Source organism: Protopterus annectens, chromosome 1.part1 (genome assembly GCF_019279795.1).
Source record: "Protopterus annectens isolate FY-2018-M chromosome 1.part1, PAN1.0, whole genome shotgun sequence".
NCBI classification, from domain to species: domain Eukaryota; kingdom Metazoa; phylum Chordata; order Ceratodontiformes; family Protopteridae; genus Protopterus; species Protopterus annectens.
The window spans coordinates 1,096,150,050-1,096,171,836 of NC_056726.1; the positions used below are offsets into that span (position 1 = coordinate 1,096,150,050).

Genomic DNA, 21,787 nt, shown 5'->3' on the forward strand with positions numbered 1-21,787 from the left:
ATTCTGAAGTTTGTGGAGTACACATCCTGGGATGTTGTCCAGTCCCATGGATGCTATGTTCTTGGCTTTGAAGAGTCCAGTTTTTACCTGCTCAGTTGTGATTGCAGGGGCACTGCATTCTTCCAATATGGATATGGTCCCGTTAGGGGGCGAGGGGGGTAAAGTTTGCACTGAACCTATCAGCCAGGATGTTGGCAATATCAGTTCTGTAATTTTCATGCCATTGTGCTGTAACACAGAGCAGATCTGGGTGTTGCAATTAAGATTCTTGACATAGCTATACAATGCTTTGTGGTTGTCCTTAGAGTCAGTGGCAATTTGTTTTCATAGCTGACTTTGGAGGATTTTATGAGGGATCTCAGCTTGTTACTGAGACTGACCAGGGAGCTCCTCCACTCCTGGGATTTTATGCTGTTTTGCAACAGTTTCTTCCTTCTTTTGTAGAGTTTGTTTATAGTAGGGGACCACCAGATTGGCTTCCTTTTTTGGAGGACAGTGTCTTGGTTCTGTTAGGGATAGCATGATCCATGCACTTGTGTAAGTGCTTATAGAGTACATTTGTATATGATTCAGCAGTCGTAACTGTATTGCCCTTCTGCATGGGTGATGTGAAGTTTTTCACTTCTGTCTTAAGAAGCATGAAGTTGGCTTTGGAAACATTTTTTACAATGGTTTCCTTAATGTGTGTTGGATGTGGGATGTGGATATCCATGGTGATTAGCATATGATCAGATCTGACCAGCGAAGAGTTGACTTCAGGTGTGGAGCATCAGTCACTCATGTTAGTAATGACCAGGTCCAGGATATTATTGCCCCTAGTGGTGTTGTGGATGAGTTGATCCAGGACATTGGAGTTTATCAATTTTAGAAAGTGTTGAGTGAAGGAGTTGGTACATGAGTAGTTTTCCCAGTTAATGGTGGGGTAATTGAAATCGCTCATTACTGGGGTTTTTGGTTGAACCCTAATATTTTCTAGTATATCAAGAAAAGAGGAGTGGGAATCCTGGGGCATGGTGGGGGATCTGTAGCACGCTACAATATGGATTGCAGTTTTGCCTAGAGTTAGTTGAACTTGGATAATTTCGGATGCATTATGTTGGGCAACTAGCCTGGAGGTGTGATTATCCTTAAAGAATTGGTATTCCGGTCCTGGTTAGATGGCTGAAAGGAATGGTATGAGTTATATCCTGGTAGTGCAGGGGTGCTCTCTGGAACCTTGAACCAGGTTTTAGTTATTGTACAGATATTGATGTTCTTCATTTTAAGGAGTGCCTTGAGTGTGTGCAATTTGTGGTTTAGACTTCTAGCATTGAGTAGCATTACACTCAGTTTTTGCTTGCCTGTATCTGTTACAGTGGTGGGTTTGTCCTTTTAAACTTGCCTAAAAAAGGCACTATAGGGGCGGCAAGAGCCTTGGCCAGTATCCAGAATCCCAGGGTCGACAGATGCAGACCTTCTCTGGCAAAGCATTGTGGCCTGTCGACCATGTCATCCCAGGCAGACTGATACTGGATCCCCTTAGAATGACACCAGAAGCTTAGCCAGTTGCTAAAGTCAGTCATTTTGTCCATGTACTATGGTATCATTCTAGTGAAGGTAGGATGCTACTCAGGGCTAGGGTAATACCTACTTGGATTACAAGATCAGAGAGCTACTCCACATCTCTTATCATGGTCATTCATGCCAGCATGGGCAATGACTGAATCATATTTGTACCTGTTGTGGAGTGACCTGAGTGCATGAGTTATGAGGCGGATCCTGGCTCCCGACAGGTAGCTAGCAGTAATCTTCTCCTTGTCTATTTTGGTGAGTGGAACAACTGTGTGCCTGACTATAGAATCACTGTGACTAATGTGTTAGGTAGGTTATGGGGCTGTGGATGAGTGGCACACTGGGTCTGTGTGTTAAGTGTCTTTTGGGTTGTGATGAGGGGTTGAGGTTGCTTACATTTCTGCTGCAGAGGCCTCTGTTGCTTGGGCAGATTCTTATTGACAGCCTCTGAGAATGTTTTTGTGTATCTTTGCATGGGTTTTGCTGGTGTAGGTATAATGGGGCTATGTGATGAGTGTGGTGTGAAGCAAGTGTTTACCTTCTCCTCCTGACTGATAAGTTCAGTCTTGGGGTGAGAGAGCTTTGCCTCCAGTTTGGCTAGATAAATGCATCTCTCACGGGTTGTAGTGTTGGGCGGTGGGAAGAGAAGGTGGTCTGTGTACATGAGGCAATTGCTACATTGCCCCAAGATGCTCAGATTCATCAGGTAGTCAGGAGACAACACCGGGAGCTGTCCTTCGGACATGCCTGGGTGATCACTTATTTCCTCTAGACAAGTCAGGGAAGTAAGTACTAGAGCTGTTTCCTTGCATTAACTTAGGGAAGATAAGTACTGAAACTGTTAACCACTAAGTAATGAAAGAGGTTGAGTGCTTCAGTAAATTGTAGTTTATTTAGTTCTTACAACAGTTCTGAACCAGTGCTGAGCATGAAAAAGCAGAAATTAAGAATCTGGCTAGTTCTAAGAGAAAAACTGAAGAGCAGACTTTATGGCGCTGGGAATAGTTTAACCCTAGCTAAGCAGCACTGTATGATGCGCAAACTCATGCAAACCCGTGCAAACACAGGTTTTTAACTAAGTTAAGTTATGTAACCACTGTTACTGTTCATATTTATGGAATCCATAAACAATATCACAGTACGGTGTGTATTTTGCATACATTTATGTTATACATGGTATATAAAAGCAATGGAAATAACAAAAAAATGAAGAAACAATAATGTAAGAAAGTCAGCTGAAACTACAATATCATGTCTGTATGTAGTAAATGTCTGACAATCTGAGAGGCAGCCTAAAATGTTAACAGATAATGCAAACATACAGTCTATGACATTCACAATGCATTTTAAACTTGTAGGAGATCATTCTAAAACTATAAATTCCAGTGTTGCGTAATTTAAATTGTTGCATTATATCAAGGCATTAGTAAAACTTTGTATGTAATTGCAGGAGATTTATTTAAGGATCCCATTCCAACAGCAGATCTGTACATCATTGCACGTGTTATTCATGTACTGCCAGAGGAGAAATGCATTGAGCTTCTAAGAAAGGTTTATGCAGCATGTAAACCTGGTAAGAATGACTATAACTTAATGTTCAGCAACTGTGTGCAAAAACACACAACTAGGTAAGTGTAATGCATGGATTAGAAATCATATATGACAACCTCACAATAAAGGTCCCCAATAGGTAATGCATGTAAACAACATTAAAACAAAACTTATGTTCCTTCAATATGCTGATATATGTTTACATTTTATTCAGTAGAGATTTATTTCGGATTCAGATATGTTTTACAGAAAATATAAAACATTGGCACACTACATGTTAATTTACATATTATATTATAAAAGCACACTTTCACGCATTGTAGGGCTGATACTTAAGTTTGTTTTTTGGTTTTCTTTTTTGTTTATTTCTTTAATGCATTAAGCATGTATGTATTTTGTTAACCAGGTATAAGGGGTTACAAGTTTGAAGAAGGGGAAACATAGCTATCCTCCCCTTACTTCAAGAACTCTCTTTTGGTCAGCAGAGCTAAATCTGCAAAAGTTTAGGCAGTTCTGTATTAATACTGTCTGGTGTCCTAGCATGTTTGTACCCACTTTTCTTTCAAAACATTAGCCAAGTCTTAGAGATTATTGGTTAATCGTATAATGGGGAAGTCATGATCACGTACTTCTCAATTAAATGTTTCTTTACATATAAAGGTGCAGTGGATGCATGACATACAACCCCATCAGGATATACAATAACTTTTCATGTAGTCTCTGAATACTTCCCTTTTTGGAGAGATGGCTTTTCTTATAATTTATTTAGACTGAAAACGGTAATGTACTCATACAGGAACTGGTCTTTTTTTGTGAAGTCAGTTTGCATTTGGTCAACTGACTGTTAAATGACATGCTAGTAAGCAGCATTCCAAATATAAATCCATAAATGGATGAGCAAATAAACATAAAAATAAATATTGTCACCACAGAATCTACACACAATTGTGTAGACATAACAAAGGGACAATAGTGTTAGTAATTAGATTAATAGTTAATTACAAATATTGGGGTATTACACAGATTTGTGTTAGGCCTCCTTCTTTTCTCAGTATATTATTAAACTCCTTTGTTCTGCCAAATTTTGACATCCCTCTGTATGCTGATGACATTGAGTTAACTACATCTTATAAATATCTTCAACAGTTGACCACAAACTTCCAGAATGACTTTTGCCTTATCTGCAACTGGTTGCTACAAAATAAACTCTCCATCAATAATGCAAATGTTTAAGTCATGCAGTTTTGGTTCTTCTAAAAGAAAAATAAATACAAAGTCCTACTCATTACTTATCCTGCAAACAATCTTAGCCCATTTAGAAAATGTGAGAAATATCTCAACTGTTTCTTTATCTTATTGTCAGCATACCAATCCAATAATCTATAAAGTATTACTTCACCTCAAGGTGACATACAAATTATCCAGTCTAATTACTTCAGAATTTCAAGAAATCACAAAACTGGAAAGAAATGTGACCAAATAAGCTAATAATCCAAAAAAAATGAATAAGATATTAAACACGTTCATCCAGGGTACTATGGACTTCATCAGAATACAAGAAATGCTGAGAAAGCACAGTTTACATACACATGCCAAGACCCCTCCCTCTCTTTAATTAAATAATTGATTACTTAAAAATGTCACAATACCTCCAGACTTATAAAACCACAATACTGACCTAAATTGGTTGTAACATAACTAGGTAGTAAAGCCTTAGCAACAAGTGCAGTTAAACACTGAAAAATAAAATAATGCACAGTACAGGATGATTTATGTTGGATGTAAAACATATAGCTATGAATATAAATATCAATTTGAATCACAAAAGTTTAAATATAGGTACAAAAGTAGATGCCAGTATAAATATATATAAAAATAAACAGACAAATATATAAAAAAGTGTATATTAAAATGTTTATAAAAATGTATATAATAAAGGCAACCTTATCACTTGAATTATTAAGTCAATGAATATACATCTGAAAAGGGGGTAGTAAGTGGTGAACGTAAATACATTACAAAATGTAAGCAGCTTTTAATTTCAGTAGGCTGCTAATGGAAACTGATTCATTCAAACCAGGACTGGCCATAGCATTGGTTTTTAATTGCCATCCGAATTCCTTTGACTCCATAAACTAATCAGATGCCCCTCCCATTGTTCCAAGTCAACATGATCTGAAATGACAAACTTAAACGAATGAGTCCTGTTTTCCTTGATATGCTTGAATAAAACATCATCCTCATTGCTTGTTTTAATAGCATATAGGTGTAGGTACACCCTAGTTCTCAGAGTCTTTTCAGTTTTATTTATTTATTTATTTATTTATTTATTTATTTATTTATGTACATTTGTTGGCTGGGAGTGTCCGACTGGACGTAGGTCCATTTTCAGCGGAGGCCCTATATAAAACTCACTGCATACCTAGCATTGGGCTAAATAAATGACTCCTTTACTTCCATGATAATATTTATAGTTTAATCATATTTCACCATAGCCAGCCAATGAAAAGACTGTACCTTCCAACATATATTGGCATTGGAACATTGTCTGGACTTACTCATTTTTCCACTATTGCTAGAAGTGCTGCACTTTTCAATTAGCATTTTGAAACAGGTGTCTTTTTGGATACAATAGTGTAGTGAGGACTGTACCGACAGTATTCAGGAAATACTGGTCTATCCCAAAAATGGTCCAGTTTTTGAAAATAATGGACTGAATCCATGAGTGCTTTTTGAAATCTAGAATTAGGACTATTACAATTAGATGCCATCATGGACATGTTCAACTCCTTGTCATACCCCAATAAAGGTGTAAAATGACCGGTTGCTCTTTTGTGTGATACTTCACTAAATATATTAGATAAAAATGGGTCTGGGTAACCTCTCCTGGCTAGCATCATCCTCAGTTTACAACATTCATCCTGAAATAACCTTTCATTGGACACCATCCTGGCCAACCTAACACAGTGTCCTTTAACCAAGACCTTCTTTTGATGGATGGGGTGCCAACACTCAAAGTGTAATAGCGAGTTGGAATAGGTAGGGTTACAATAAATAGTGAAATCAAAACCTCCTGAAATACCATTTTTCCATAAAGTAACATCAAGTTAATTCACTTTGTCCCCCTGTATGAACATGATGAATTTCAAAAAATCTGTGGTAGTATGCAGGTAATCAAAAAAATTAGTCCAGTCTGTTCAGTATAGTGGCCAACAATTGCTGAACTCAGAATCGATTACAAATTTTGCCTCCCAGTGTGCTAACACTACATTGTCAAAAATAGGGGCGCAAGCAGTTCCCATCGCTACACCCTTCGTTTGTCTGAACAGTTGATTCTCAAAGCAAATAAAGTTATTATATAGCACAGTTTACATTAGTGTTCTAAGTGTGACTATTTTATTGTAATCAAGTGTGGTGTTAAAACACTGATATATTTATAAAATCACTCTGTCCGAACAGCATGTAGGATAACTGAAAAAAGATCTTTTATATCAATAGTGACAAACACCAATTCATCGCAATAAAGATCATTGGAAACTTTTGAAAGAAAATCCCATGAGTTTTTAAACATTTGTTGTCTGACAAGACACCTTTACATACCACTCAACATTTTAATGCAAGAAATCTGGAAAGAGCGTGACAAAGTGATAGGACAAAGGCCCCAAAATAGGAACAGATTTTTAATATTACTGTTATAAACTTAGAAATTGGAAGAATAACAGGGTTTATGTTAACATACATTTTTTCTGAAGGATTTGAAGTCTGAAACTCAAGTGTATATCAGTATTTGGTAACTTCAGTCCTCAGATCATCCCAGTGATTTGCCAGAAAACTACAGATTTTATGAGGAACAGTCCAAAAATACGAGGCAAAAATCTGGACATTCTATGCAAATTTGGACAGTTGAGAGGTATGAAGCATTGGTTTCATGGTCAATGGATTTAGCTGGAATACAATTTTTTGATGCTTTTGCATCAACAATTGGTCATGTAGGTGGGTCTGAAATAGTCTTGTGAATTTTGGTGATTCCAAAAATAGTGGGTATCTTGGGATTTGGGACATAACAAATGTACTCTGGGAGATTCATCTGATTATTGTACAACATATCATCCAATAAAAGGTCAATTCTTTGGTAAGCAATGTTAATCTGATTACTTCAGATCTCCTCATAAGTATCTGAGTACAGTAAACTAAACATATAATTAATATATCCATTAGTGCCCATGACTACTAGACTCCCACCCTTGTCTGGTTTAATATCTCCTTAATGCTTTATTATATTGAATCGCCTTTAAAAAAGCTCTTTCTGTAGGATTCATATTGGAACTCCTGAAGCTAGTTTGTGACCTGCTCAAAAGCTTCCTAATTTCGAGTTCAGAGTTCACACATCTTCTCAAACATAAGAACTGTAGGGTGTGGGGGGTTTAAGGTGCTAGGACTCTTGATTGTACTAACTATACCATCACTATTGTCACAATTATTTTTAAAACAAAAGCCAAAATTAAGTTTTCTAGAATAAAACTTTATGTTAATAAGGGCTTCATCAGTTCTTGCTCTTCTCATTGAGACAAAGGTTAAATCTCATTCCAATCCACCCAGGAATTGTCAACATCAGTTGCACTATAATTATAAATTTTAAAATTGCCACATTTACTGCTGACTATATTACAGGCTTCTACTGGAAATCCATCTGGGAATAGCCTCTCCCCTCCCCCTCCCTCCCTGTCGGGAGAAGGGCTGGCACTGTGTATTCCTCCCCATTTGCCGCCCCCCATTTCATTCCCACTGGTCCCTTAGTCCCTTGGACCTCCTCAGGGATGGAAACTCTAAAGGGTCAAATTCCATTTCCACCCATGTATTGTCACTGATAGGACCTGGGTTACTAATAGTATTGTTGCTGATAGGGATTGGGTTACTAATAGTATTGTTACTGATAGGGATTGGGTTACTAATAATATTGTTACTGATTGGACCTGGGTTACTAATAGTATTGTTACTGACAGGGTTTGTGTTACTAATAGTATTGTTACTGATAGGGTTTGGGTTACTAATAGTATTGTCACTGATATGACCTGGGTTACTAATAGTATTGTTACTGATAGGATTTGGATTACTAATAGTATTGTTGCTGATAGGGTTTGTGTTACTAATAGTATTGTTACTAATAGGGTTTGGGTTACTAATAGTATTGTCACTGATAGGACCTGGGTTACTAATAGTATTGTTACTGATAGGATTTGGGTTACTAATAGTATTGTTGCTGATAGGGTTTGTGTTACTAATAGTATTGTCACTGATAGGACCTGGGTTACTAATAGTATTGTTACTGATAGGGTTTGGGTTACTAATAGTATTGCTACTGATAGGGTTTGGGTTACTAATAGTATTGTTACTGACAGGTAATGTATTACTAATAGTATTGTTACTGATAGAGTTTGGATTACTAATAGTATTGTCACTGATAGGACCTGGGATACTAATAGTATTTTTGTTACTGATAGGGTTTGGGTTGCTAATAGTATTGTTACTGATAGGGTTTGGGTTACTAATAGTATTGTTACTGATAGGGTTTGGGTTACTAATAGTATTGGGGTCTATATCAGAATAGCGAAGAGGCATTTAATCGAATGCCTCTTCGGCAACACATAAACAGCAAATGCACTAAAGCGTGAATGCTCAGAACACCGATTTCTTTTCCTGAGAAAGAAATCAGTAGCACTAACACACAAACACACACACTTTCAAACATTACAATGTGGGGGGCCTCACCCCCACACCTCCCAACGTGAGGGGAATGTGCCCCCACACCCTCTAACTAAATATACTAACTCCGAGATTGCACTACAGTGGGGAAAGGGGCAAACACCCAGGAAAGGCCAAGGGATTTCTTTCCCAGGGAAAGAAATCACTGTTTTGAGCATTTGCCCTTTAGTGCATTCGCCCTTTATGTGTTGACAAAGGGTAGTTCGATTAAAGAGCTAGTTCAAAATGATGTGAAGATTACTGATCCTACAGACATTGCCAACATACTGGCTGACAGGTTCAGTGCAAACTTCTCCCCCCCCTCCCCCCCAAAAGGAGAGATATCTATACCAAACGATTGCAGCCCCCCAAACATCTCCAGCGCCCAAGTGAGAACTGCTCTCCAAAGCAAAAACACAGCATCCATGGGACCTGATGGTGTCCCCGCTGTGTGCTCCATGAACTCAATGAGGAATTAAACCCACAGCTAGGACAGCTGTTTAATCAAAGTCTTACCTCTGGATACGCACTCCAGGAGTGGCGCACTGCAACTGTGGTACCACTTCACAAAGGCGGTGCCTCCACCGACCCTGAAATTACCGCCCATTAGCTTGACAAGCCTTATCTGCAAAGCCATGGAGAGGATCATAATGGACCTCATAAATAAAGACATAGGGAATTTGCAGACTTTGGATCCAACCCAGTTTGGCTTTGTCAAAGGCAGATCATGCCTTTTAAACTTGGTTGACTTTTTCGAAACAGTCACCAAAGCCATTGATGTGGGAAGGTAGTCCATACAGCGTACATCGATCTGGCTAAGGCCTTCGATACAATACCCCACTGGTATCATTGAAAACTCATCAGCTTAAATGTCAACCCATACATCACAAGATGGGTTGCAAACTGGCTGAGTGACAGAACCCACAGGGTCAGAGTTGCTGGCGCCATGTCATACTCAAAGCCTGTCACAAGTGGTGTCCCACAGGGCTCAGTCCTGGGCCCACTCTTGTTTGGCATCTACTTTTCCCAAGTACAAGCAAACACAGGAGGGTTATGGCTGACAAAGTTTGCAGATGACTGCAAACTGGGCCATAGTAGAAAACACATCTGACACAGATATCCTTCAGAAGGGTCTCACAGAAACGGATACCTGGTGCCAGAGCCACGGCCTAAAGTTAAATGCCAAAAAATGCATAGTCATACCCTTCGAAAACAAGGTTACCCCTAGCTACCAAATAGGTGGCAATCCACTGAGCACAGAAGAAGTCATCAGGGACCTGGGGACCCAGGTTGATAGTAGTCTGTCATTCGACACCCATGTAGTTAAAGTAGTTAGGAAGACCTTCTACATTGCCCACCTTATCATGAAGGGATTCTCATCTAGATCAAGGGAGGTCATAGTCTCCCTTTACTCATCACTCATCAGACCAATGATTGAGTACAATGCCCCATTCGGAATGTATCTGACCCGACACTTGCAGCAGCTGGAGAGGCCACAAAAGTTCCTCACCAAAAGGATAAAGGGTCTCAAAAATCAGTCCTATGCTGCCCGACTGAAAGAACTCCAGCTCTATTCAGTCGCCACCGCTTGCTCAGAGGTGACCTTTGCCTAACATACAAGGCCATGTCAAACCCAGATTTGATGAATATGCTTCACCTCAAAAAATCTAGATCCATCAGAGCCACAAGGGCGGGAGACTTAAACCTTGACACGGCTATTAATAGGACGTGCTGGAGGGATAGATTCATCACCCAAAGACTCCCTATGCTGTGGAACAAAATCCCGGTACATGTGAGGCAGAGCACCTCGCTGGCCTTGTTCAAGAGAAATCTTGACCAATGGATGGGAGATCGCAGATATACCCCAGGGATTACCTCAGTGTCACTGCTCGACAGAGGCACAGCAAAATAATGGGTATAGTTCCCCATACTAAAGGGGTGGCGTAAGCCACAAAACGATGGGCTAGGCTTGTAAATGCCCTCGGGCAGATAGCCTAGTATGAACCTATGAACCTATGAACCTATAAACACCTCTTGGCTATTCTAGACCCATAGTATTGTTACTGATAGGGTTTGGGTTACTAATAGTATTGTTGCTAATAGGATTTGGGTTACTAATAGTATTGTTACTGATAGGACCTGGGTTACTAATAGTATTGTAACTGATAGGAGCTTGGTTATCAATAGTATTGTTACTGATAGGGTTTGGGTTGCTAATAGTATTGTTATTGATAGGACCTGAGTTACTAATAGTATTGTTGCTGCTAGGACCTGGGTTACTAATAGTATTATTACTGATAGGGTTTGGGTTACTAATACTATTGTTACTGATAAGACCTGGGTTACTAATAGTGGGTTTAGGCTACTAATAGTATTGTTACTGATAGGGTTTGGGTTACTAATAGTATTGTTACTTATAGGAGCTGGGTTACTAATATTATTGCTACTGATAGAGTTCGGGCTACTAATAGTATTGTTACTGATAGGACCTGGGTTACTAATAGTACTGTTGCTGATAGGGCTTGGGTTACTAATAGTATTGTTACTGATAGAGATTTGGTTAGTAATAGTATTGTTACTGATACTGTTTGGGTTACTAATAGTATTGTTACTGATAGGGTTTGAGTTACTAATAGTATTGTTACTGATACGGTTTGTGCTACTAATATTATTGTTACTGATAGAGTTTGGGTTACTAATACTATTGTTGCTGATAGGACCTGGGTTACTAATAGTATTGTTGCTGATAGGATCTGGGTTACTAGTATTGTTGCTGATAGGGTTTGGGTTACTAATACTATTGTTGCTGATAAGAACTGGGTTACTATTAGTAGTGTCACTGATAGGACCTGGGTTACTAATAGTATTGTTACTGAGAGGGCTTGAGTTCCTAATAGTATTGTTACTGATAGGACCTGGGTTACTAATAGTATTGTTACTGAGAGGGCTTGGGTTCCTAATAGTATTGTTACTGACAGGACCTGGGTTACTAATAGTATTGTTACTGACAGGACCTGGGTTACTAATAGCATTGTTGCTGATAGGACCTGGGTTACTAATAGTATTGCTGCTCTCTTGAGCACAAATAAAAACATTATTTTGCTTTGGCAAATAGTTAGAGGGCTTGGATCTGCCCTACCATTATCATAATCAGCTTTAGCCATTAAAAGCTTATTGATTTTTTTTTTTTTTCATTTCTAAAATAGCACTGGGGATTCACAAACCAGTGCATTTCTTTGTGCCGGTCCCAAGTCCGGATAAATGGGGGAGGGTTGCTTCAGGAAGGGCATCCAGTGTAAAACTTTGCCAAAACATTCATGCGGACAGCAGTAAATATTTACATACCGGATCAGTCGAGGCCTGGGTTAACAACGACCGCCACCAGTACTGTTAGCCAACAGGGTGCTGGTGGAAATTGGGCTACTGTTTGTCAAAGGAGGAGAAGAGAAAGGAGGCATGGCCGAAGGCTGGAAGAGAGGGGAAAGGCTATGACTGTGGTAGTGAGGGTCAGAACATTGAATGTTGGCAGTATGACTGGTATAGGGAGAGAGCTAGCCGATATGATGGACAGAAGGAAGGTTGGTATATTGTGTGCGCAAGAGACAAGATGGAAAGGGAGTAAGGCTAGGTGAATCGGAGGTGGGTTCAAATTGTTTATCATGGTGTGGATGGGAGGAGAAATGGATAGGAGTTATCCTGAAGGAACAGTATGCTAACAGTGTATTGGAGGTGAAAAGAGTGTTGGATAGAGTGATGCTTTTGAAGCTGAAAATTGATGGTGTAATGATGAATGTTGTTAGTGCATATGCACCACAAGTTGGGTGTGCGATGGATGAGAAAGAAAGTTTTTGAGTGAGTTGGATGAAGTAGTGATGACTGTACACAAGGGTGAGACAGTGGTGATTGGAACATATTTCAATGGGCATGTTGGTGAAGGGAAAAGAGGGGATGAGGAACTGATGGGTAGGTATGGTGCTAAGCAAAGGAATGCAGAAGGTCAGGTGGTAGTGGATTTTGCGAAAAGGATGGACATGGCTGTGGTGAATACATATTTTAACAAGAGGGAGGAGCATAGGGTGATATACAAGAGTGGAGGAAGATGCACACAGGTGGATTATATCTTATGTAGAAGGGCAAGTTTGAATGAGATTGGAGACTGTAAAGTGGTGACCAGGGAAAGTGTAGTTAGGCAGCATAGGATGTTGGTTTGTAGGTTGACATTGGTGATCAAAAAGAGGAGGAGGAGTGTGAAGGCAGCACCAAGGATCAAATGGTGGAAACTGAAAAAGGGTAATTGTGAGGTGGAGTTCAGGGAAGAGTTAGGACAGGCACTGGGTGGCAGTGAAGAGTTACCAAATAGCTGGATAACTACAGCAGAGCTAGTAAGGGAGACTCCTAGAAAGGTGCTTGGGATGACATCTGGACAGAGGAAGGACAACAAGGAGACATGGTGGTGGAATGAGGAAGTACAAGAGAGTATCCAGAGAGAGAGATTGGAAAAGAAGAATTGGGATTGTCAGAGAGATGAAGTAAATAGACAGGAGTATAAGGAGATGAGGTGCATGGCAAAGAGAGAGGTGGCGAGGCTAAGGCATATGAAGAGCTGTATGAAAGGTTGGACACTAAGAAGGGAGAAAAAGACCTGTACCGATTCGCTAGACAGAGGGACTGAGCTAGGAAAGATGTGCAGCAGGTAAGGATGATAAAGGATAATGAGGGAAACGTACTCACAATTGAGGAGAGTGTTTTGAGCAGATGGAAAGAGTACTTTGAGGGGTTGATGAATGAAGAGAATGAGAGGGAGAAAAGGTTGGATGATGTGGGGATAGTGAAGCATGAAGTGCAATGGATTAGCAAGGAGGAAGTAAGGATAGCTATGAAGAGGATGAAGAATGGAACGGCTGTTGGTCCAGATGACATACCTGTGGAAGCATGGAAGTGTTTAGGTGAAATGGCAGTGGAGTTCCTAACCAGATTGTTTAATGAAATCTTGGAAAGTGAGAGGATGCCTGAGGAATGGAGAAAAAGTGTTTTGGTACAGATTTTTAAGAATAAGGGTGATGTGCAGATCTGTAGTAACTACAGAGGGATTAAACTGATCAGTCACAGCATGAAGTTATGGGAAAGAATAGTGTAAGCTAGGTTAAGAAGGGAGGTGATGATTAGTGATCAGCAGCATGATTTCTTGCCGGGAAAGAGCACTACAAATGCAATGTTTGCTCTAACAGTGTTGATGGAGAAGTACAGAGAAGGTCAGAAGGAATTGTATTGTGTTTTTTTAGACTTAGAGAAAGCATATGACAGGCTGCCTAGAGAGGACTTGTGGTATTGTATGAGGAAGTCGGCAGTGTCAGAGAAGTATGTAAGAGTGGTACAGGATATGTACGAGGGCAGAGTGACAGTGGTGAGGTCTGCAGTGGGAGTGATGGATGCGTTTAAGGTGGAGGTGGGATTACATCAAGGATCAGCTCTGAGCCCTTTCTTATTTGCAATGGTGAAAGACAGGTTGACAGACGAGATCAGACAGGCGTTCCCGTGGACTACGATGTTTGCAGATGACATTGTGAATCTGTAGTGAGAGTAGGGAACAGGTGGAGGAGACGCTGGAGAGATGGAGATATGCTCTAGAGAGAAGAGGAATAAAAGTCAGCATGACTAAGACAGAATATATATGTGTGAATGAGAGGGAGGACAGAGGAATGGGGAGGATGCAAGGAGTAGAGGTGGCGAAGGTGGATGAATTTAAATACTTGGAATCAGTAGTTCAGAGTAATGGTGAGTGTGGAAGAGAGGTGAAGAAGAGAGTACAGGCAGGATGGATTGGGTGGAGAAGAGTGTCAGGAGTGATTTGTGACAGACGTGTACCAGTAAGAGTGAAAGGGAAGGCCTACAAGAGGGTAGTGAGACCAGCTATGTCATATGGGTTGGAGACAGTGGCATTGACAAAAAGGCAGGAATCAGAGCTGGATGTAGCAGAGTTGAAGATGTTAAGATTTGCACTGGGTGTAATGAGGGTGGACAGGGTTAGGAATGAGTATATTAGAGGGTCAGCCCAGGTTGGAAGGTTTGGAGACAAAGCCAGAGAGGCAAGATTACGTTGGTTGGATTTGTGCTGAGAAGGGATGCGGAGTATATTGGGAAAAAGATGCTAAGAATGAAGCTGCCAGGTAACAGGAAAAGAGGAAGGCCTAAGATAAGGTTTATGGATGTGGTGAGAGAGAATATGCAGGTGGCTGGTGTGACAGAGCAAGATGCAGAGGACAGGAAGAAATGGAAACAGATGATCCACTGTGGCTAATGGGAACAGCCGAAAGAAGATGATGTTGATTTCTAAAATAGAATGGTCAACTTTAAAAAATACTGCTTTGTAGTCTTTAAGTTTAAATAACAGTAAATCATTTGAATACCAGAATCAAGTTTTGTAATGTCATTATGCAGCACAGTCATTTTCCTGTGATTGTCCCTGATTAGAACTTCTAAAAGATTACATCCATATCTATTACATAAAACCAGCAACTCACGGTGTAAATCTGAGTCACTAGTGAGTTGCTGTATAGCGACATTACAAAACTTGATTTTAAACATCCTGCATATATATTCATCCCTTAACTTACCAGTGTTAATTCTGGCATCTGAAATCTTGTACATATATATATCCTAGACGTTATGGTTTGTACATATTCTTCTATGAGCTATTGTTTGTACATGTCCTTCTATATTCTACTGTTTGTACATATTCTTCCACAAGTTATTGTTTGTTTATATATACTTCTATACGCTATTGTTTCTGCATATTCTTCTATAGGCTATTGTTTGTATATAAATATATTTATATATATATATATATATATATATATATATATGTATATATATATATATATATATATATATATATATATATATATATATGTATACAGGTTTATAGGTTGGTACTAGGCTATCGGCCTTAAGGCCTATATAAGCCTAGCGATAACAATTCCGTTGCTATTTCTTCCCACAATATTTACTTCCTTGGACTCCTGTCTAGCAGGGCAACTGATGTGATCCCCCAGGGTGAATTTCCTATCTCCCATCCAATCGTCAAGGTTCCTTTTGAAGAGGGCCAAAGTGACATTCTGCTTGACATGCATGGGTAGTCTATTCCAGAGTCTGGGGAGTCTCTGGATCAGGAACCTATCCCTCCAGCATGTTTTGTCTATTGTGATAACAAGGATTAGATCCCTGGATCATCTGGCTCTGAGGGATTGGGATTTCTTTAAGTGTAGCATGTCCAACAGCTCTGGGTTTGACATGGCCTTCTATGTTAAGCAGAGACTGCCTCTGAGTAGACGATATGCGACAGAGTATAGCTGGAGTTTTTTTAGACGGTCAGCATAGGGCATTTGCTTTAGGCCTGTGATTCTTTTAGTGAGGTATTTCTGCGTCCTTTCCAGTTGCTGCAGATGTCTTGAAAGGTACATACCAAATAGGGCGTTGTAGTCTATAATGGATCTAATGAAGGATGAGTACAGTGGGACAATGACCTCCTTTTTTCTGGATGAAAATCCCTTACTGATGAGGTGTGCCATATAGAAGGATTTCCTGACTGTTGTGGTGATGTGGTTATAAAAGTCAGACCACTGTCCACCTGTGTCCCTAAGTCTCTTATCACACTTTCAGTGTTTAGTGTACTGCCACATATGTGGTAATTCATGGGTATGTGTTTTTCCCCAAAGGGGATAACTATACATTTCTTGGCATTGAGCTTGAGCCTATGGCTCTGGTACCAAGCATCTGTTTCTGTAAGGCCCTTTTGTAGAATATTCACATAATTTGAGGATTCAGTAATGGCTCCCAGTTTGCATTTGTCTATGAACTTTATTAGCTAGAGTCCCTTAGTATTGGCCTGTACTTCAGAGAAGTAGATGCCAAACAAGAGCGGTCCCAGGACTGAACCCTGAGGTACTCCACTTGTCACTTTTCTGGAGCTGGATTTGGAGTCAGCTACTTTTACAATGTGGGTTCTGTAAGTAAGCCAGTTGGCAACCCATCGAGTAATGTAGAGATTAATGCCCAGCTTAGTAAGTTTATCTATGATTCCAGAGATGGTGGGAGATGGTGTCAGAGGCCTTGACAAGGCCCAGATAGGCTGTGTGGACTGCCTTACCCTTGTCCACAACTCTGGAGACTGATTCAAAGAAGTCAGTCAGGTTCAGGAGACAAGATCGGCCCTTCACAAACCCAAACTGGGTGGGGTCCAGTGTTTGAAGGCTGCTTTACTAGAAAGGCTTACCCAGACTCTGCTACACTTTGCTGTGAGGGAAAGGTTAGTTTGCTTTTTACTTTGCATTACTTTATTGCCTTTTTCTATTTAAATACTGTGATTTGTTTTCTTTACCTAGTGTTTTACTTGTATTCTGCTTTTAACTGCATATTAAAACTTGAAAAGAGACAACACCACTGTATTTCTAGTTTCCTCCCCCTTATGTTAATTTGACCATATATCTAATTTCCTCTCTGCTTTCACTGGCTTGTGTGAGTAAGCACAACGTTATCATTTTGTGAAAACACTCCCCTTCAACTATTTAAATTTATTAGCCATCCTACTGTATTCCATAGTACCAGAATACAAAAGTGACCACCCCTTTCACTCTATCTTGCTGTTTTAAAAATAGTGACTCTCCACTAAAACTTACCTTTTTAGACAGGTAAAACTTAAGTTACCTATTTTCACATCTAATTCCTCTAGTTCACATTGCAGTGTTTAGGATAAAACATTTTTTTCATCTTACCTTTAAGTGTCCCTGTGACTAGCACTTGCTCTAATACCTGCTGGAAAGCACTAGGAAGCCTTAAACTGATACAAGCACTCAACTGTCCTTATTAATAAGGAGAAATTAATCATAGGCACTAAACAGCCTATAATTGCAAAGTACCTTGCTAAGGTAAGGGAAAACAGCTCCTGTACTTAAAAAAAAAAGCACCAAACCAGGCATGTCCAAGGGTCAGCTTTTGGTGATTTGTCCTGTCCACCTGGTGAATCTGGGCATGCTGGGGCAATGCATCAATTGCCTCATGTACACAGACAACCCTCTCCTACTACCACCCAACACTACAAACTGTGAGAAATGCACTTACATAGCCAAATTGGAAGCAAAGCTCTCTCCACCCAAGATTGTGCTAGACAGTCAAGAGGAGAAGGTTAACACCTGCACTACGCCTCAAGCAACACATTGCCCTTCTAAACCCACACCACCAACACCCACATATAGCAACACTAAATCCACATATGTGGAGACCCTTAACAGTAACCTGCCCAAGCAACAAGGACCTCTGAAGCTGAAACACAAACAAACACCAATCACAACCAAAGTGTCACAGAGCTCACAACATCCATGTGCCACGCAACAACAGCCTCTAAGGCAAGATAACATACCCAACACTTTAGTCATAGGTGACTCTATAGTCAGGCACACTGATGTCCCACTCACTAGGCTGAAAAAGGAGAAAGTTACAGTCAGCTGCCTGTCAGGTGCCGGGATCCACCACATAACGCATGCATTCAAGTCACTCCACAAGTAGAAATATGACTCTGTCATTGTCCATGTTGGAGTGAATGACCTGAGACTTACCACCCTGGACTACATGAAAAGAGACATGGAAGAGCTCTCAGATCATGTGGCCCAGGCAGGTATAACCCTAACCCTGAGTAGCATCTTGCCTTCACCCAGAATGATACCACAGTACAAGGACAAAATGATTGGCTTCAACAATTGGCTTCTGGTGTCATTCAAAGGAGATTCAGTATCTGTCTGCCTGGGACAACATGATCGACAGACCACTTTATGCTTTGCCAGGGATAGTCTGCACCTGTCACCCCTGGGATTCAGGTTACTGGCTAAGGCTCTTGCCACCTTTATAGTGCCTTTTTTTAGGCGAAGGTCAAAGGATAAATCCACCACCGTAACAGGTACAAGCATGCAAAATCTGAAGGAAATGCTACTTCTATAACTTATAAGTGAGGGCATGGCTTCAAGGTCTATGGAAGTCATAGTATCATTTTATTTGGCCCTTATTGGACCCATATTTGAGTATAATGCCCCCTTTTACATGTACCTGACCAAATGTATATGCAACAGCTGAAAAGTCCACAAATGTTTCTTACCAGGAGAATCCAGTGTATAAACACATTGTCCTATACAGCTCATATTAAATCCCTATCTCTACAGATCCTTCAGATTACTGAGAAGTGATCTATGCCTGGCATACAAGACGTCCTTGGATACAGCTCTAGTGGATTTTACCACATCCACAAAATGAACAGCATTAGAACCACTAGATCCGATAATTTAAATTTTGCTTATGACATGAATAAGACATGTTAGTGAGACAGATATATGTGTCAGAAGATCCCCATGCTCTGAAACAGGCTCCCTATCCATGTGAAGCAGACTCCTTTCAAAAGGTTGTTTAAGTGGATGAGAAATCAGAAATTTAGCCCAGGTCTGGCCCCCATGTCTCTGATAAAGGCAGACAGTAATGCCCAAACTAACATACCTCCCATGTAACCTCTAGAAACTACTTAACTAACTTACCTCCTCTTAATAAATGCCCATGATTCACAGAGAGACAGTAGGGTTGGATTGCACAGTTATGCTTCTAAAGCCCCTGGTAGTTATTAGCCTAGTAAATAGCTATGAACTAGTGAACTATTGTTACTTATTCTATGGAACAAGGTCCATACTAATTTGGTGATAGCCATATATAAACTCTCTATTTATACATATAATATAAGTATCTTGAAGCATATTCACCAAATACTGTATTAACTTGTTTCTGTAAATCTTCAGCTAGCTTTCTTAAAATTTGCAATTCATTCTGTAACAAATGAATCTTATTATTCCTTGAATATATTAAATATGTATTACTGTTCTTTAGATAATTGATAAACATGTTACAAATAGCTCTGTCACTTTACTTTTAAGTTAATGGTTGTGTAATGTGATCTGTAATGTAATTCTGCAACATCTCTTCTGATTATTAATGCATACTATTTATGCATGTTGTAGAAACCGTCTAGTAATGCTGCTAGAAATGCATGAACACTTAAAATAACTGAGTATGAATGTTATATTCTGCCTGAAATTAACCTATGTTAAGAATAAATAAATCCTTGCAGGTTTGTTACCAAACTGATAATGTAATATAGTGAGATGGAAAGGCTGCAGGTTTATAGCTAGACTAGACTAACTGTTATTTTTGGTAATTATACGCCATACCTCTCAACTGCCCTGATTGTTGTAGAATGGCAAATACAGAGAATTAAGTCAGCAAATAATAACATAAATTTGAGTTTCAGACTTCATATCCTTCAGAAAATGCTTGACACCAAGGCTAATTACTTCATCAATGAGGCACCATTAAGAGCTGACTCAGTAGTCAGGGTTATGATAAATCAAATTCTGTTATTCTAGCAACTTTCTAAGTTTATAATAGCAATATCTAAAATCTGCTTAAAGTTAGTTGCTAATGACAGGCCTGGTCACAAATAGTTTTACAATTTTTTCACCAGAGTTTCTTCAGTTCAGAGATTATTAAAGTGTCAGTCACTAAGCACTGCGCAAATTAAATGAACATGTAAGCAGAAGAATAACAAATATGACTATAAAAATCAACAATGGAATTTAACATCTCCTATTTTTTTCCATTGCCTGAACCTGTAAACGGTCTACCTGAACTAGCACTCTATCATCTTAACAAATGATGCATGTCATCTCATCAAATGTAATTTCGATGAATGCAAAAGCAGTGAGTGCTGTGCCCAAAAATTAGTTTTGCCGGCAGTGTAGTTTGCTATTTCCTCCACTGTTGTTCCCCTATGCAAAACAAAATTGTGCTGTTTGTTTGAGGTAGTTTTTGGTGAATGTTTTTTATCATTTTTTTTAGCAGCGGTGGTGCAGCGGTAGCGTTGTCGCCTCACAGCAAGAGGTTCTCCATTCGATTCTCGGCTGGAGCGCCTTCTGTGTGGAGTCTGCATGTCCTCCCTGCGGTCGAGTGGCATTCGAAAGACATATGTGAATGGGCATGCCTTCATTGAAGGCTGAACGTCGGGTTGGCACCTCAGCACCATAAAAATCGACTGCCAGTCATTAGCGGACTGGAGTTCCATTGTAGCGACTCCTAACCGGGAAAAGCCGAAAGAAAAACAACATCCTTTTGCCAAAATTGCCTTCAATAACTTGACAGCAATAAATAATTTGTGAATACACTGTAAAGGGATTTTCAGTTTTCATAAACAGCAAATCAGTCCATGAAAAATCTACTTTTGATTCATTTACTTTTGTTAACTGGGTAGTGTCCGACTGGGTTGAAAAAAAAAAAAAACATTTTAAGTGGAGACACAGGGAGAAAAGCTCCACAACAAAAATAACATTATTAAGCTACAAGCAGTAAACTTAGTACATTGCTAACAATATGTAAATGAGCTTAACAACAATATTACAGCAAAATATAATAACAGAATACAATATTAACATGCATGTTTCAGGCATACAGGAATACAATATAAACATGCATGTTTCAGGCATACAGGAATACAATATAAACATGCATGTTTCAGGCATACAGGAATACAATATAAACATGCATGTTTCATGCATACAGGAGTACTATTTTTTTTACAATAGATATGAGCTTCATAAGTCATGTAGCTTTACAAGGTGAGTCACTTCTGAAAGACCAACATTGGTCATGTAGTTTTACAAGTTAGGTCATCTGAAGGAACAATGATTAATAAAGGTAAGACAGATAGTGGGATACCCCTATGTGGGATGACTACTGTTTGGGCTAACGTGTGAGATGAACGGAAAAAATAGGAAGAATTTTAGCTGGGAGCAATAGAGTGGCATAGCCAATTATCATTTAAATAATCTTTCAGGGTGGTTTTAAATGTGCACAGGTTGGG

General features: G+C 39.6%; 1 protein-coding gene across 1 annotated transcript in view; it reads left to right on the forward strand.

Moving 5' to 3' along the window:
• Positions 1–21,787, forward strand: part of LOC122808980 (acetylserotonin O-methyltransferase-like) — a 94,077-nt gene that overhangs the window by 43,288 nt on the left and 29,002 nt on the right. Inside the window, exon 3 of the mRNA XM_044080149.1 lies at positions 3,002–3,124. Within this exon, the coding sequence (XP_043936084.1) occupies positions 3,002–3,124 (123 nt within the window). The remainder of the gene's footprint in view (positions 1–3,001; positions 3,125–21,787) is intronic.